General features: G+C 56.6%; 3 protein-coding genes across 6 annotated transcripts; 2 read left to right on the top strand and 1 right to left on the bottom strand.

Moving 5' to 3' along the window:
* The first annotated feature begins 1,757 nt into the window (after window positions 1–1,757).
* PLK3 (polo like kinase 3) lies at window positions 1,758–7,076 on the top strand. 3 transcript variants are annotated; one of them, XM_022575543.3, is made up of 15 exons: window positions 1,762–2,456; window positions 2,616–2,723; window positions 2,818–2,934; window positions 3,074–3,203; window positions 3,285–3,372; window positions 4,159–4,254; window positions 4,342–4,540; window positions 4,652–4,778; window positions 4,972–5,063; window positions 5,305–5,398; window positions 5,535–5,618; window positions 5,712–5,874; window positions 6,031–6,160; window positions 6,339–6,452; window positions 6,560–7,076. In XM_022575543.3, exons 1-15 carry the CDS (start codon window positions 2,247–2,249, stop codon window positions 6,749–6,751), a joined length of 1,944 nt encoding a protein of 647 aa, XP_022431251.1. In that variant the 5' UTR covers window positions 1,762–2,246; the 3' UTR covers window positions 6,752–7,076. The 3 variants fall into 3 exon arrangements, with proteins under 3 accessions (XP_089750363.1, XP_089750351.1, XP_022431251.1); XM_089894237.1 differs by lacking the exon at window positions 3,285–3,372 and having other exon boundaries at window positions 1,758–2,456; window positions 3,010–3,203; XM_089894225.1 differs by having other exon boundaries at window positions 1,760–2,456; window positions 3,074–3,372.
* On the bottom strand, window positions 2,723–7,797 carry DYNLT4 (dynein light chain Tctex-type 4; the record flags this gene model as incomplete). Its single annotated transcript, XM_030760050.2, has 1 exon — window positions 2,723–7,797. A coding segment is annotated over one exon (786 nt), but the record flags the coding sequence as incomplete, so codon positions are not given.
* BTBD19 (BTB domain containing 19) lies at window positions 7,787–14,711 on the top strand. 2 transcript variants are annotated; one of them, XM_022575545.3, is made up of 8 exons: window positions 7,787–10,014; window positions 11,273–11,486; window positions 11,579–11,632; window positions 12,785–12,844; window positions 12,944–13,012; window positions 13,090–13,221; window positions 13,346–13,471; window positions 13,599–14,711. In XM_022575545.3, the coding sequence occupies exons 1-8, from the start codon at window positions 9,863–9,865 to the stop codon at window positions 13,731–13,733; spliced, it is 942 nt and encodes a 313-aa protein (XP_022431253.1). In that variant the 5' UTR covers window positions 7,787–9,862; the 3' UTR covers window positions 13,734–14,711. The 2 variants fall into 2 exon arrangements, with proteins under 2 accessions (XP_022431253.1, XP_089750380.1); XM_089894254.1 differs by having other exon boundaries at window positions 12,785–13,012.
* Window positions 14,712–16,184: the final 1,473 nt, after the last annotated feature.

Raw genomic sequence — 16,184 nt, 5'->3', positions numbered from 1 at the left:
GGAACTAAGATGCCACATGCCGCGAGGCACAGGGCCGGGGGGGAGGGGGTGCTCCGTGGGGCTCCAAAATAAAAAAGATCATGTGAAGTCAGAGGGAGACTGACACCATCTACAAACCGAGAAAGAGGCCTCAGAGGAAATCAACCTTGTCAATACCTTGATCTTGACCTTCCAGCCTCCAGAAGTGTGAGAAAATAAATTTCTGTTGTTTAAGCCACCTAGTCTGTAGTATTTTGTTATGACAACCCTAGAAAACTCATACAAAGACATTTTGCTTTATTTTCCAAATATGAAATTGAAATATCAGGACTTCCCTGGTGGCGCAGTGGTTAAGAATCCACCTGCCAATGCAAGGGACACAGGTTCGAGCCCTGGTCCGGGAAGATCCCACATGCCACGGAGCAACTAAGCCTGTGCGCCACAACTACTGAGCCCACGCGCTGCAACTAAGGCCACGCACCTAGAGCCCGTGCTCTACAACAAGAGAAGCCACCGCGATGAGAAGCCCACACACCGCAACGAAGAGTAGCCCCTGATTGCTGCAACTAGAGAAAGCCCATGTGCAGCAACGAAGACCCAACGCAGCCAAAAATTAATTTAATTATTTTTTTTAAAAAAGAAAAGACCCATGCACCCCAGTGTTCATTGCAGCACTATTTACAATAGCCAAGACATAGAAACAACCTAAATGTCCATTGACAGATGAATGGAAGAAGAAGACGTGGTACGTATATAGAGTGCAATACTACTCAGACATAAAAAAGAATGAAATAATGCCATTTGCAGCAACATGGATGAACCTAGAGATTATCAATCCAAGTGAAGCAAGTCAAAAAGATTAAGACAAATACCATATGAGATCACTTATATGTGGAATCTAAAATGTGACACAAATAAACTTATCTACGAAACAGAAACAGACTCACAGACATAGAAAACAGACTTGTGGTGGCCAAGGGGGAGAGGGCGTGGGGGAGGGATGGATTGGGAGTTCGGGATTAGCAGATGCAAACTATTATATATAGAATGGATAAACAATAAGGTCCTACTGTAGAGCACAGGGAACTATATTCAATATCCTGTGATAAACAATAATGGAAAAAATATGAAAAAGAATATAGATGTATAACTGAATCACTTTGCTGTACAGTAGAAATTAACACAAAATGGTAAATCAACTATACTTCAAATAAAGTAAAATTTTTTAAAAAGTCCCCATCTCTCTGTCTCTGGCCCTGGGAACGGTGGGCATAGACCAGATTTAGGGGTTCAGATGGCCCGGGGACCACCTGCCCAATTGTCTATTGCTAGATTTGAGAAAATACAATTCCCATTCCTCACTTTCTGGCCTCTGGCTGCTGACCCAGGGCAGTGGTTGTTTTCAGGGAAAAGGAATCGGCACCCCTCCAGAACCTGAGATCTGCCCTTCAAAGGTGTGGATGTGGGTAGCGAAAGATGTGGCCTGGCTCATGTCAAAAGCCTTGAATGCCAGGCTGTTTGACCCCAAAACTCAACATAGCAGCCCAGGCCTCCACGCTCCTCCCCACGCCAGGCAAGCCCAGCTGGGCGCGTGCAATTCCTCTCAGGCCCTAAGGGGGGCAGCACTGGCCTGAGCCTGCGGGCTTTGTCCAAGGGCGTGGCCAGTGCCAGTGCGCGCAAATTCCCGCGCACTTAAGGGGGAGTGTTGGTGACGAGCTCAGGCAAAAGCGAGCGCCGCCCCTGCCTCTGTCCTCCAGGCTGGAACGCTAGTCCATCTAGTTGCCAGGGGGATTCCCCACATGTCCAGGCCCCCTCGGACCTCAGCATAAGCCCCCAAGGATGAGGGAAAAGAGGACCCCCATTAGAGGGACTCTCAATCACCAGGTAGGTAGGGGACCGGGGACGCAGCTGGCTCCTACATCCTGATGGCCAGCAGCATGGTGACTAGCGGTATGGCTGCGTCTTCAAGGAAGCAGGGCCTGCGTCTTCAAGGAAGCAGGAAGCTGGGCCTCCGGGTGCATGGGTGGGAGGAGGAGCTTCTTGATGACGTAAGGCCCGAGGAAGGGCGTGGCTTTTGGTGACTCGCCTCCAGGAAGGGGGCGGGCTCTTAGTGACGAGACGCCAGGGAGGGGGCAGGCGTTCATTGATAAAAACGCTGGGCTCTCTCGGGCGCGAGCGCCGCGTAGCAAATCCAGCCAGCGCCACGCGCTGCCGCGGCCTGGCGGAAGCCAGAATTAGCCGGGCCCGCGCAGCGCCGCACCGCCCTCATGGAGCCCGCGACCGGCTTCCTGTCCCCGCGCCCCTTCCCGCGTGCTGCCGCCCTGCCAGCGCCCCCCGCCGGGCCCGGACCTCCTGGGAGTCCCATGCCGGGACCTGAGCCGGAGGTGCTGGCCGGGCCGCTGGCGCCGGACGCTGGGCGCCTCATCACTGACCCGCGCAGCGGCCGCACCTACTTCAAAGGCCGCGTTTTGGGCAAGGTGAGCTGGGGGGTGGTGTCAGCGAGGGTAGAGGGGGATCCTGCCGGCCTCTTTGCCAGCGCGGGGCGTGGCAGGGGCGTTTGGCCTCGGCGCGGGAACCTCTGCTGGCCTGCCCTGGCGCTCCCCTGGAGCGCCCTGCCTGATGCCCCCTCCTTATAGGGGGGCTTCGCCCGCTGCTACGAGGCCACTGACACAGAGACCGGCAATGCCTACGCGGTCAAAGTCATCTCGCAGAGCCGCATCACCAAGCCGCATCAGCGCGAGAAGGTGAGCCGGGACCCAGTCCCAGCAAACGACGGGTGGGGTGGGGACAGTGGCGTGGGAGCCCTTTGCGGATGACAACCCCGCGTCCCCATTGCAGATCCTAAACGAGATTGAGCTGCACCGCGGCCTGCAGCACCGCCACATTGTGCGTTTCTCGCACCACTTTGAGGATGCTGACAACATATACATTTTCCTGGAGCTCTGCAGCCGAAAGGTGAGGGATGGTGATGGAGGTGGGGGAGGGAATGGGGACCTTAAGACCCAAAGTTGGAGCCCTGCTTTTCCTCAGCAAGCACAAGTGGAGGGAGGATCCGGGAGGGCAGACGAGGGGCTGAGGCAGTGGCTCTCTGCAGTCCCTGGCCCACATCTGGAAGGCCCGGCACACCCTGTTGGAGCCAGAGGTGCGCTACTACCTTCGGCAGATCCTTTCCGGACTCAAGTACTTGCACCAGCGAGGCATCTTGCACCGAGACCTCAAGCTGGGTGAGACTCCTGGGCCAACAGGATGGGGGGTTAGGGAGGCAGAGAAAAAGGCGTCTGACACATTTCTCTACCCCGGTCCAGGAAATTTTTTCATCACTGAGAACATGGAACTGAAGTTGGGGGATTTTGGGCTGGCAACCAGGTTGGAGCCCCCGGAGCATAGGAAGAAGTGAGTGTTTGAGGAGGGGGGTGGCCACAGTCTGTGTGACACAGATGACGTGCGTGACAGACACTAAATATGTATGTGGTAGGCACGATGACTGCCTGATGTGTCTGTGTAATAGATGGGAAAGGATGATGGGCTGTGTGTGTGTGTGTGTGAGATGGTGGCAGTGGCAGCCTGGGTGAATGGGAATGATGGAGAGGCTGTGGGTCCTCTGTGTGTTTAGTCCCCGAGACAGATGGGTGTAAGGATTCTTGGAGGTGTATGACTGATCCTGTGTGAATGTGGATGGTGACATAAGAATGTGTGAGATGGACTGAGAGTGTAGGGATGGTGGGACATGACACCCCATGTGTCACGATAACCTGCTGTGGCAACGAAGACTGGGTGTAAAACAGATAGCATGTGTGGTAGTTAAGTGTTTATGGGGGACATGACAGCTGGTGTTGGTGTGTGTGGCACAGACCATAGGAGGTGACATCCTGTATGGGTGTCTGACAGACGGGAGTGGGGGAAGGAGGAAGGGATCAGTGATGGACCCTCTGTTGACCCTGGAGGAGGGGGCTGGGTTGGGGGTCAGGGCCTCCCCCTGTCCTGCTGAACAGCTGGGCCAGGCGGGTGGGCAGGGACTCAGCTGCCATCCCTGGCATCCATTGTCTCAGAACAAGCAGGAGTTCTCTGGCCTTTGGTGACAGGCAGCTGCTTTGTCTGGACTCACAGTGGGGGCAGGGATGAGGGGCCAGCCAGGCTGCTTCTGAACCTTGTCCTCTGCTCTTCCCTACCCCCTTTCAGGACCGTCTGTGGCACCCCCAACTATGTGGCCCCAGAAGTGCTGCAGAGACAGGGCCATGGCCCTGAGGCAGATGTGTGGTCCCTGGGCTGTGTCATGTGAGTCCCAGAGTCATGTGCACACAGGGGGTACCCAGGGAGGCATATGTTCCACTTTACTCCTGACCCCCTTTCTCTGCCCCACAGGTACACACTGCTATGTGGGAGCCCCCCCTTTGAGACAGTTGACCTGAAGGAGACATACCGCTGCATCAAACAGGTTCACTACACGCTGCCTGCCAGCCTCTCACTGCCTGCCCGGCAGCTCCTGGCCACCATCCTTCGAGCCTCACCCCAAGACCGCCCCTCAATTGACCAGATCCTGCGCCACAACTTCTTTACCAAGGTTTGTGGCCCCCCAGACATGTCCAGTCTGCGGATTCCCAGGGGATTGAATGGGAGCAGGTGACAGGACCCCTGCACTGCTCCTCTCTGCTCACACGCCTTCTCTCTTCAGGGCTACACCCCCTACCGGCTCCCTGTCAGCAGCTGTGTGACAGTCCCAGACCTGACACCCCTTAACCCAGCTAGGATTCTGTTTGTCAAAGTTACCAAGAGCCTATTTGGGAGGAAGAAGAGTAAGAGTGAGTCTGGGATGTCAGTGGTTTTGAGGGTACAGAGCGGCAGAGGGCTTGTCAAGTACATGTGAGGGTGTGAGTCTGAGTCCCTGGGGAGAGCATGTGTTACACAGGCACGTGGGTATGCCTAACAGTATCATCCCAGCGGGAAGCAGGGGGGCTGGACAGGGTTCTGAGGATTCTATCTCGCCCCACCCAGATAAGAACCATCCTGAGGAGCGGGACGAAGTCTCCTGTTTGGTGAACAGCCTTACTCGGATGTCCATTGGCCATCAGGGTGCCAGGCCCAAGGTGAGGTGCTCACGTGGACAGTGTTCCCCTGACTCACCCCCACCCTAGCAGCTGCGGGAAGCCTGGGATAAAAGAGGCTGATGAAACATCTAGCCTCGTGGTGGCCTAATTGGCTGTGTCTCATTGGCCAGGAAGGGCTGACCTGGGGTGCCCCGGGTGCCAGGGCAGGGCCGGGCCATGGACTCTCAAGGATTTGGATTTCGGGGCCTCTCTCACTCCCTTTCTCCACCCAACCCTCCAGGCTCCGGCAGCTTCAGGTCCAGCCCCCGTCAGCCTGGTAGAGACAGCACTTGAGGACAGTTCACCCCGTGGGACACTGGCGAGCAGTGGAGATGGTGAGCCACCAGGAGGGTGAAGGGTGCTAGAGGTTGCTGGGCCTGAGACCAGGCCCAAAGGGAAGGAGTGGGTGGAGAGTCACTGTCTAGGACCTTGGGGACTATTGCCTAATTCTCAGTGCCCTGTTCCCTTCAGGGTTTGAAGAAGGTCTGACTGTGGCCACAGTGGTGGAGTCAGCCCTCTGTGCTCTGAGAAACTGCCTGGCCTTCATGTCCCCAGGTGAGGCTGGGGTCTGGTGTATGTGAATGGTGGTGGGAGTTCTTTGACTGGGAGGCCAGGAACAGGTTCTCATTCCTTCCTCTTCCATGACAGCTGAACAGAACCCCGCTCCCCTGGCCCAGCCAGAGCCTCTGGTGTGGGTCAGCAAGTGGGTTGACTATTCCAACAAGTTTGGCTTTGGGTATCAACTGTCCAGCTGCCGTGTGGCTGTGCTCTTCAACAATGGCACGCACATGGCCCTGTCAGCCAACAGAAAGTAAGTGGTGTCACAGGGAGCCTTGTGCCAGCCCAGCGTACTCAGCAGGGCTGTACCTTGGTGTGTGCTCCGGGGCTCCCCGACCTGCAGTCTCTCAGGGGAGGGGCGTGGGTACAGGGCTCCACCTGACTTCTGTCTCCATCTCCTCCCCTCCAGGACTGTGCACTACGACCCCACCAGCACCAAGCACTTCTCCTTCTCTGTGGGTGCTGTGCCTCGGGCCCTGCAGCCTCAGCTGGCTGTCCTGAGGTATTTTGCCTCCTACATGGAGCAGCGCCTCATGAAGGTTTGTGGACTGGGGTGGGGCACGTTGAGGACGAACACATCCTGATCCCTTTCTGTTCCCCTTTGGGGGTGGGTGGGCGAGGGGATGGGTGCTGCAGCTAGAAGCTAAACCTCTAAGGGAGACATGAATGGAGAGAGGACTGACTCATGTCAGACAAGTGACCTGCCCCTGCTCCCAGGGTGGAGATCTGCCCAGTGTGGAAGAGGTGGAGGTGCCTGTCCCCCCACTCCTGCTACAGTGGGTCAAGACTGATCAGGCCCTACTCATGCTCTTTAGTGATGGCACCATCCAGGTAAGAGCTCCTCTTGGAGTTGGGGGTAAGGTCTGGGAGGTCCAGGGTGCTGGGGAGGAAACGGTCTGGGCCTTAGGCCCTGATCAGTGCCACCCTCCTGCACACAGGTGAACTTCTACGGAGACCACACCAAGCTGATCCTCAGTGGCTGGGAGCCCCTCCTTGTGACTTTTGTGGCCCGCAATCGCAGTGCTTGTACTTACCTTGCTTCCCACCTTCAGCAGCTGGGCTGCTCCCCAGACCTGAGGCAGCGGCTCTGCTATGCTCTGCGCCTGCTCCGGGACCGCTGCCCAGTCTAGGCCCCAACCTGCGGGGCCGGCCACCACCCAAGCCCTCAGGCCTGACGCCTATGCCTGTAAGGCTCTGGCCCTTGCCTTTGTGGCCCTCCCTGTTCCTTTGGTGCCTCACTGGGGGCTCTGGGCCGAATCCCCCAGGGAATCAGGGACCAGCTTTACTGGGGTTGGAGGCGGCCTCCTACCCCTTCTCCAAGAAAAGCCTGAGCCTTAGCCCCTCGCTAGGGGGCGTTATTTATGGACCACTTTTATTTATTGACAGACATTTATTTATTGGGATGTGAGCCCCAGGGACGGCCTCCTCCTGGTATAATAAACCGTTTTTGCAAAACTCGGGGGAGTCCTCGCTCGCAGTAGAGCCTGTGGACCGTGGCCACGGCAAAGAAGGAGGCGTTGGTGACCGCGGCTGTGGCCAGCCTGTCGCGGGCCCAGTCCCAGAGCGCGCGGTTGACCACGCACATACCCTGTCCGGCGCGCGGCCCCAGCACCATGCTGCACACCAGCTTGTAGCGCGGCGGGCTGAGCTCGCGCAGGCGCAGGCGCACGTGCACCAGCTCACACAGCTTCGGCGCCAGCCGCCCGGCCTCGGCGTGGGAGTAGCACGCTTCGCGCAATCCTGCCTCCAACGCCGCTTCCAGGGCCTGCTGTGCGCACGCGGCCTCACAGCGCTCCCGTGGTGCCGACTCCGTGTGGTACGAGGGCGCTGCCCAGCGGGCGGCCGCCAGGGGTAAGCCAGAGGAGCTGACCCGCGAGCCTAGAGGGGGCAAGGGGCCCAGGGATGGGCGCCGACCCCGAAGACCTGCACCTGGCCCGGCCAGCGAGTTGCGGCGCGAAAAGAACGAGGCCAGACCTAGCACGGAGCCACGGCGGGAGGCCGGGGCCGTGCCGTCTGGTCGGGTCTCATCGATGCTGGGCAGACGGCCTGGAGGCTGCGCTGGTGATTGTTTCAGCCCATGGTCTTTGGCAGCCTCCTCCTCCTCGTAACCGGAGGGCACAGGCCTGCCAGCCGCGGACCTGCCGGCTGGAAGACGCACGCTTGGACGGGATGGCCCTCACTGGCCGTCTCTGTACACCATCCCGTCTCTTACTTAATGATAAGAGTTTTTAACCCCTAATCCCTTCTTACCTGTTTTTTTGGGGACAGGTGAATCAAATAGTCCGGGGCTGCGTGGATTCCTAGGTGCTTAGAGGGTTAAGGGCTGTTAGGGACACAATAAGGGGAGAGATGCTGCTCAGACTATCATCTTGCTATCCCTGCCCCCTGAGCTCCACTTTCCTTGGGCACTATGGAGATTAGTTAAATGAGCTCGAAGTACACCTCCTTTTCTCCCTTCCACCTGACTTCACCAGCAGGAGAAGGGGGAGATGTATCTGCCCTCTGCCTCAGCCTAGACAGTGGCGCCGCCACCCCCTGACCAGAGGGAGGGACAGACAGACCCAACTCCTTCATCCCCCACAGATCCTTCTAGCCCTGTGAGTCTTGAATCCAGACATCCTCCACCCCTACCTGCTCTTACGGTGGCTGGCACAAAGATCCCTACAACTGGCTGCGGCTGGGGCCAGGTGACTCAGGATGGTCCTTCCACTCTCCACTTTTGGCTTCCGGCCCTACCTCCAGAATCACTTCTGGGATGGCTGCCCTCTTCTCCCGAAACTCCTCAGACACCTGAGTCACCTGTAGCCTTTGGCCTCCAAGCTCTCTCCTAACAGCCCTTGCCTGGCTGGCCTGGCTGGCAGGTGGGACGTTAAGGGCCCCTTGCCTTTGTTGTGGAGTTGCCATGGGTTACTGGGCAAGCACTCCCCTCTTCCCGGTTCCCTCTTTCCTGTCCTGGCTCTGGCTTAACCTGGGAGTGTGCCTACTATGAGCACGTGCCAGGTGACTGAGTCATCAGGGGAGAGGGATCAGCGGGGGCTTAGAGCCCAAGGGCATACAAGTCTGACTGAAGGGGCAGATGTAGAGAGGGGCTCTGGTCAGATTGGTGTCCCCCCACCCCAGAGCTCTTGACCCACTGTCCATTTCACCCCTTGTGAAGACTGGCTCTCCACTTGTCAGCAAGTCTCAGAGGGCCTGGGATATGGGGAAACCCTGAGGCTGTGGGGGAGGCCCCTCAGAAATCCGGACCTGGGCCTACGGGAAGGAGCTCCCCCACCCCCGCCCCCGGCCCTGTCATCTCCCTGTCAGCCTCAACTAGGGCAAACGTTTTCCGTTCCCTGTGCAGAGCTAGGGTGTGGCTCGGATGACTTCCTCAATTCAGGGCTGGGGGAGGGGGAAGGGAGACCCATCCGAATACAGACCTGATGCAACAGTGATGACTCCACTCCTAAGTGCACCCTGCTGACCTCAATGCTGACCTATCCACACCTCTTGTGTGCCCTACTGCTCAGGTTGCCGACCCCCCCCTCCCCCGTTCGGTTGCATTTCAGGGATGCCAGAGACCATGACTCCTCTTTCAGAGGTGACACCTCCTCACCTGACCCCTCTCTGGGAGCAACAGGACTGCCACCTCCCAAACAAACCAGGTCTGGGCCCTGAAAACGGTCCATAGGGACAAGGACTTTCCCCGCTGAGGGGGGTTCCCCAGGCCTGGCTAGCCCGATCTTGACCCTGTGTGTCTGTTGGGGGGAGGGTGGGAGGGGGCAGGGAGTTTGAACTCTGAACCCAGGACAGGCAGGGGCCAGGGTGCCAAGACCCTCCGACTCTGCTTAGGGCCCCTCTAGGGCTGAAGTTTTCTCTGGGCCTGTGGGAGCTGGGCGGGGCCTCGTCTCTGGCTGGGCTCTAGTTTCCGTGGAAACCCACAGGCTTCCCACCCCAGCGCTGCCTGGGCATGCTCCCAGCTGGGGCCTCATCCACAGCCAGCCTCTCCTGCCGAGTCCAGTCCGCTCTACCTTGGCCTCTCTTGGTCCCCTCCCTGAGTCCCCATCCCCAAGCCAAGCCTCTGGCCTCCTCCACTGGCCTCTGATGCCTTCAGGAACCTGGGCCTCCTGCCTCATTCCTAAACTTTAGCTTCTCAGCAAACAGGCCTCCCAAGCTCTTGCCCCTCCCTCTCGGGCCTTTCTAGCTCCTCACCAGCTTTAGGGCTCAACCAGGCCTCCTGATCCTTCCACCTACCGCCTCCCATGGACCAGCAGACAACAGGCCTCCTAGGCTGTTCCTCCTGCTCACTCCCCTGCCCTACCCCACCCATGGAGACCCCAGGACTGATTGTGCACGGGGAGGCTGCGCCCTTTTCCACAGCACTCCGAAGCCTCGTCAACAACCCCCTATACAGGTGAGGGGGGGCCCTGTTTGTGGGTTTTCCCTAGCTGGCTCTGCTGGGCCCCTTGACTCTGAGGAAGCGCTGGGTACAGAGGAAGTGGGGAATTAGGACTTGACCCTCCTCCCTGGTGAACTCAGTCTGGGGAAGTCAAGTGTAGAGGATAACTACTGGTCGCTTAGTGTCTACGAGAGCCAGAGATGGGGGCACTGGGGACTGGAGCTCAGAGCAGCTATGTGACCTCAGGGAAAGGCCTTCCTGTTTTGGATCTTAGGCTCCTGGCAGAGAAGAGCCCTCTGCCCCCAGGACCCTGAGAAATGGAATGTAACTTGAGTGCCTCCCTAGGGAGGCAGAGGAGCAGATAACCCTGCTCTGGGAACTGCGGACTCACAAGAGGAACAAAGCTCAAGAGACTGAGCCAGAGCTGCAGACAGGAAGTAGTTCAAGGGTGCTGCCTGGGGCGCACTGCCTGCCCAGGACGCTGTGCTGTCTGAAACCAAGGCATAGAGTACGGGGGTAACGCTGGTCAGGAGAACTAGAATGCAGCTTTCTATTCCCCCTGCCTCGGAGCTGGGCCCCTCCCTACGGGTCGGTGACTCCTATAACCCTACTTCTTTGGGCATCGCAGCCTGGTCTGAGCAGTGGGAACCCCCAGGCCTTGGACCTGAGACTGGGAGGCTCCAGGAAGCTCAAGCTTCATCTCCTGCTTCCTACCCACTATGCTGTTCAGAGGCCCAGAGGCTGGGGCCGGTAGTGATCGTGAAGATGGAAAATGTGGTCCGGCCTCATGATGGTGCCTCACTGACGTGTCTATTTGCAGCCGGTGCACTCTACACCCCCAACCCTACCCTCTCCTGTCTGGAGGAGGCTGAAAAAGCTGAGTTTGCAGTCTGTGGAGGAGAAGCGAAAAAGAGTTTCCCTTCCCCCAAGACACAGGCTGGGGGGGGAGGAGAGGGGTATTGGGATCAACCTTGTATCAGCCCTGGTGCCCCCTCAGTGATCAATTGATCAAACATAGCCACCTCCTAGGGTTTGGGATTCGCATCCTGTTTCAGGGATGAGAAAGCTGAGTTAATGAGTAGGAAGTCTCTTGCCTAGGCACCACAAGGTGGAGCTGGAATTAGAACCACGCCTGTGTGACCCAGACCTTCGGCTGGAGGGACTGTCTCTTTTACAGGACAGACAAGGAAACGGAGTTGGGCAAAGGCAAAGCCTAGAGTTGCACAGAGACTCTGGCCTCCTCTTCCTAGTTCTCTGCCCCTCTCTCCCACAGTGATGTTCGCTTTGTCGTCGGTCAAGAACGGCAGGAGGTGTTTGCCCACCGGTGCTTGTTGGCATGTAGATGCAACTTCTTCCAGCGACTTCTGGGCTCAGAGCCGGGCCCCGGGGTGCCTAGCCCTGTGGTGCTAAGCACCGTGCCAGCTGAGGCCTTCCTGGCAGTGCTGGAGTTTCTGTACACCAACAGTGCCAAGCTGCACCGCCACTCCGTGAGCCCACCGGGCAGGGCTCTGGGTGGGAGGAGGGGTGGCTGAGGGACGGGGGAGACTCCTTTCCACTCCCCCAATCACCCACTCTGCAGGTGCTGGAGGTGCTGACGGCGGCTGTGGAGTATGGGCTGGAGGAACTGCGAGAGGTGGGTTTATGTGGCGCCTCATCTCGTTTCCCCTGCCTCTTATGGGCTCAGTTCCTATCCTGCCTCACACACCAGCTAGCCTGGAGAGCAACGTGCACCGGTACAGACATAAGTATGGGTATCTCTGTGTAGATAGGCATTTGCGCGTGCCCTGTGTGTGCTGTGGGGGCATGTGGGGTGTTTATGGATGGTGCTGTAGATACCAGGATAAGTTAGCCTTGATCCCTGTTCTTCAAAGAGAGACAGACACAAGAAAACTCTTAACCCAGTGCCATAAGAAGTGTGACAGATAAGGGCAAATGGTGCTGAGACTGTACGGAGAGTCTCTAGTCTCGCCACCAGGGAGAGAGGAGGGGAAGACTTCCTGGAGGAGGAAACATTTGTGTTGGATCGGGTAGAACAGGTAGGAGTTTGTTCAGAGGGGGAGAGGAGAGATGGCATTCTAGTTACGGAGACAGAGGTACAAAAGATGCTGGTGAGACATTTAGTGTGGCTGGACTCCCTGGAGAGGGAGATATGAGATTGGAGAGCATGCCAAGGGCTGGTTCCTGCAGAACTTGAAGAATTTGGACTTCTTTTACCCAGACAGCAGTGGAAATTCATGAGGTTTCAGATAAAGGAGTGAGGATTTGGAAGCTAAGGGGAGAAGGGATTAGGGCTTACCAGTCCAGTAAGGGGGGGTGGGGGTGGGGGTGGTTGCCCGAGAGAGGTGCATGGCTTTGAGAGAAGTGGAATTGTCATGACCCGGTGCTTTTCTGGATGTGGGGGGTGAGAGGGAGATGTTGTGGATGAAATTCAAGTTTCTGGTTAAAAGAGAAGAGTCCAGAAGGGGACACATGGAGAAAGATAAGTGTCCTGAGAGAAAGGGAGAGTGGAATTTTCACATGGCTCTTATCTAGCTTGATTAGCGAGGAATGTACTAAAAGGTAGGTCGCTGGGCTTGGCTTTGCTAGTTTCTAGTTCCTCCAGGTTTGCCAAGTCTCGGGCCCAGGTGATTCCCTGCCTCCCTTGGCCTGGGAGGTCTGTATGGGCCTGGGACTGCTATAAGCCTGGGTGGCTCACTGCTCCAAGCCTGCTCACTGCTTCTGGACTGGGGCTGGGGTCTTGGAAGAGGGACATTTGGGCACAACCCACATTCGTTTCTGTTCCCAGCTGTGCCTGCAGTTTGTGATGAAGGTGCTAGACGTGGAGCTGGTTTGTGAGGCCCTGCAGGTGGGTGTTGCTGGACAGGCTTGCAGGTGGTCCCCCTGTGGAGGGCCGGGCTACATGGCCCCTCCAGTCTCAACCCGACCTCCCTCATTCTGCTCTCAGATTGCCGTATCCTTTGGCCTGGGACCGCTGCAGGAGCGCTGTGTAGCTTTCATAGAGGCCCACAGCCAGGTACAGCTCCCGACCTTCATACTCCCAACCCCACACGCCTCATCCTGCTCCCCACTGACCCAATCGCGGACCCACAGGAGACCCTCCGGACCCGTGGTTTCCTGGAGCTGTCGGCACCCGCGTTGCTGCTCCTGCTGCGCAGCGACAAGCTCTGCGTGGATGAGGCCGAGCTGGTCCTGGCAGCCCGGAGCTGGGCGCGCGTGGGCGCAGTGAGCGGGAGCTGAGGGGAGCGCGGGGTGGGGGCGCTGAAGGAGGCTCGGGCCGCAGGAACCCGGGGAGCGGGCGGCTGGGCAGGTGCCCCCGCCCGCCTGGGCTCAACGCTGGCGTCGGCAGGCGGTGCTGGAGCGGCCTGCGGCCGAGGTGGCGGCCCCGGTGGTGCGGGAGCTGAGACTGGCCTTGCTGGCTCCGGCAGAGCTGAGCGCCCTGGAAGAGCAGAACCGGCGGGAGCCGCTCATCCCGGTACGGACGCGGGGAACACGGCTCAGATTCACTCCGCGGCGTGGGGGGAAGGGCGGGGGGCGCAGCCCAGGATCTGCGGGCTGAGGTAGGTATTGCGTGACTCCGCCATGACTCGCCTCCCCTGCAGGTGGAACAGATCGTAGAGGCTTGGAAATGCCATGCTCTGCGGAGAGGGGATGCGGCCCGGGGCGCCCCGTGCCGCCGCCGGAGGGGTACCCTGCCCCGGGAGCATCATCGCTTTCTGGACCTGCCCTTTAAGTGACCAAATGCCGCGACTTGCGAGGAATTCTGGGCCTCTCCTAAACTACAGCTCCCAACATGCTCCGCGCTCGGAGCGGGTTTCCGCTCCCAGAATGCCCGGCTAGCGGGGCGCAGGAGGGGCGGCAGTCTGACACGCTCAGGGGCTGTGGGTGAAGTTCCGGGGGAGGGCGGGCGTGAGCGGCGTATCAGTGGGCTGAGCCTTGGCTTCAAGGTCCTTGCGAAGCCGGGAAGCGGGTTCCTTCGCGCTGTGCTGTGGCGTTACAGCCGGCTCTTGGGCATTCTCGCCCACCCTGTTTACTCTTTTAATTCCCACATATCGTTTCAGCTCAGCCCCTTCTTTAACTCCAAACCTGCCTCCTGACGATCTCTCTCTAAATGTCCCACAGAGACCTCAGACTCAATCCAAAATTGAGCTCGCCCCTCATCTTTCTCCAGTTTTGCCCCCATCGTGTTTCTCATCTCCGTGGGTGCCCAAGCCTGAAGTCTACCGCTCATCCTTGCTTTATTCCTCTTCCTCACATCTGCCTCCCGAGGCTTCTACCTTTTAAGAGGCTGAAAGTTAGCAGAATATGCCACCCCAAAATATGCCTTTTTGGCATAAGGTTATTTTAAGCTGATTATTTTGAGAAAAGGGAGAAGTTTTGAAAACAGAGAAGTTACCCTTTTGTAAGGGAAATTTTTAGAATGGAAATCTCTATTTGTAAGGGTGTCTCCCTCTCTGTACCAGGATGACTAACTCACAGGAGAATCTTCCAGCGAAGTCAGTGAAATCTGCTTAATAAACCTTATCCTTGCTTTTGGTGCTTTTTCCTGATGGCCATCCTATAACTGGCCTCCCCACAGTTTTCTTTCTATTGTTAGCTGAAGGAGGTATTTAAGCAGGTATTTTAGGCCACCTCAGGGAGCTACTCATTTTCCCCTGGGTATCTCCCATGTATACATGAGATATACATGCTAATAAACTTCTGGGTTTTTTTGTTTTCTCTTGTTAAGATGTCTTATTACAAAGGTCTCAGCCAAGAGCACAGAGAGTAGAGAGAAATTATTTTTCCTCTCCTACAAGATCTTTCCAGTTGGTTCAGTTCTCTCAGCCCAGTTCAGCCAGTCGTATCTGTGGCAGGAATCACTGCCACAGGCTCTTATTAATCCTCCTGCCTTCACTCCAGCGGCGACCTCCCCCCAACCATTTCCCACTCTGCTGCCAGACTTGTGTAAGATTGTCAGCCCTACTCTCCTTATTAAGTTCCTCAACATTCCCACTGCCCTCAGGACAAAATATAATCGGTTTCACTTTTAGGGAACTCAAAATTACTAGTGGTTCCAAACATTAGCAACTCTTCTCTCAACTACTGCCTTTGCATAAATTCACTGGTCCTGAAGGCAATGGTCCTCCAGCTCTGGATTTACTTTCTTGGTTATTGAAGACTCCCCATTCATTTGTTACACATTTTTGTCTTCTTGAGGATCTGAATCTCCCTGGAGAAAGATCTCTGGGGCCTGGAGTGTTGCCTTATTCATTTCTACTTCCCCAGTCCCTGTCACATAATCAGTGCTCTGTAAATGTTCAGTGATGACTTTGCTTTCTTATTTAAATGTATTTTATTCCATTAAGATACTATTGGTGTGGGGCTTCCTTGGTAGCAGCAGTGGTTAAGTATCCACCTGCCAATGCAGGGGACATGGGTTCGAGCCCTGGTCCGGGAAGATCCCACATGCCGCGGAGCAACTAAGCCCGTGCGCCACAACTACTGATCCTGCGCTCTAGAGCCCATGAGCCACAACTACTGAGCCTGCGTGCCACAACTACTGAAGTCCGCGCACCTAGAGCCCGTGCTCTGCAACAAGAGAAGCCAACACAATGGGAAGCCCCCGCACCGCAGCAAAGAGTAGCCCCCGCTCACTGCAGCTAGAGAAAGCCCGTGTGCAGCAACAAAGACCCAACGCAGCCAAAAAAAGAAAAAAAAAAGATACTATCAGTGTGAAATTAGGGACAATTAACTTTTTTTTTTTAATTGGCTGTGCCTCTCGCCTTGTGGGATCTTAGTTCCCCAACCAGGGATCGAACCCGTGCCCTCTGCAGTGGAAGTGTGGAGTCTTAACCCTGGACCGTCAGGGAAGTCCCTAATTGGAAAAAAATATTCTTCTTTCTCAGAGATTTTATGTAAAAAATATTGTACATGGATTAAAAATAGTTATTTGCTATTATTTCTCAAGACTGAAAATGTGGTTACCCTCAGTACCACTTTGTTTGGATAATGAAAATTGAAGACAAATTAGTCCTAGAGGACTGGTTTAACCTAGAGGACTGGTTAAATTAACTATGGTATATTCCTACAGTGATATTAAAAAATATCCATGATTGGGACTTCCCTGGTCGTCCAGTGGTTAAGAATCCGCCTTCCAATGCAGGGGATGCAGGTGCCACCCCTGGTTGGGAACTAAGATTCCACAT

The sequence above is a fragment of the Delphinapterus leucas genome, chromosome 1, assembly GCF_059928025.1.
Source record: "Delphinapterus leucas isolate spDelLeu-1000000601 "Yukka" chromosome 1, BTC_Dleu_Yukka2, whole genome shotgun sequence".
Classification (NCBI taxonomy): domain Eukaryota; kingdom Metazoa; phylum Chordata; class Mammalia; order Artiodactyla; family Monodontidae; genus Delphinapterus; species Delphinapterus leucas.
This window is presented reverse-complemented; position numbering and strand designations above follow the sequence as displayed.

What these genes read in the sequence shown, in the direction of transcription:
- PLK3 (XM_089894225.1), top strand. Translation starts at nt 2,247, where the DNA reads ATGGAGCCCGCGACCGGCTTCCTGTCCCCGCGCCCCTTCCCGCGTGCT. An exon ending in CCCCCGGAGCATAGGAAGAA is followed by an intron (nt 3,373 to 4,158) that starts GTGAGTGTTTGA and finishes ACCCCCTTTCAG; the next exon opens with GACCGTCTGTGGCACCCCCA. An exon ending in ATCAGGGTGCCAGGCCCAAG is followed by an intron (nt 5,064 to 5,304) that starts GTGAGGTGCTCA and finishes CCAACCCTCCAG; the next exon opens with GCTCCGGCAGCTTCAGGTCC.
- BTBD19 (XM_089894254.1), top strand. Translation starts at nt 9,863, where the DNA reads ATGGACCAGCAGACAACAGGCCTCCTAGGCTGTTCCTCCTGCTCACTC. An exon ending in GCTGGGCGCGCGTGGGCGCA is followed by an intron (nt 13,222 to 13,345) that starts GTGAGCGGGAGC and finishes TGGCGTCGGCAG; the next exon opens with GCGGTGCTGGAGCGGCCTGC. An exon ending in GGCGGGAGCCGCTCATCCCG is followed by an intron (nt 13,472 to 13,598) that starts GTACGGACGCGG and finishes CCTCCCCTGCAG; the next exon opens with GTGGAACAGATCGTAGAGGC.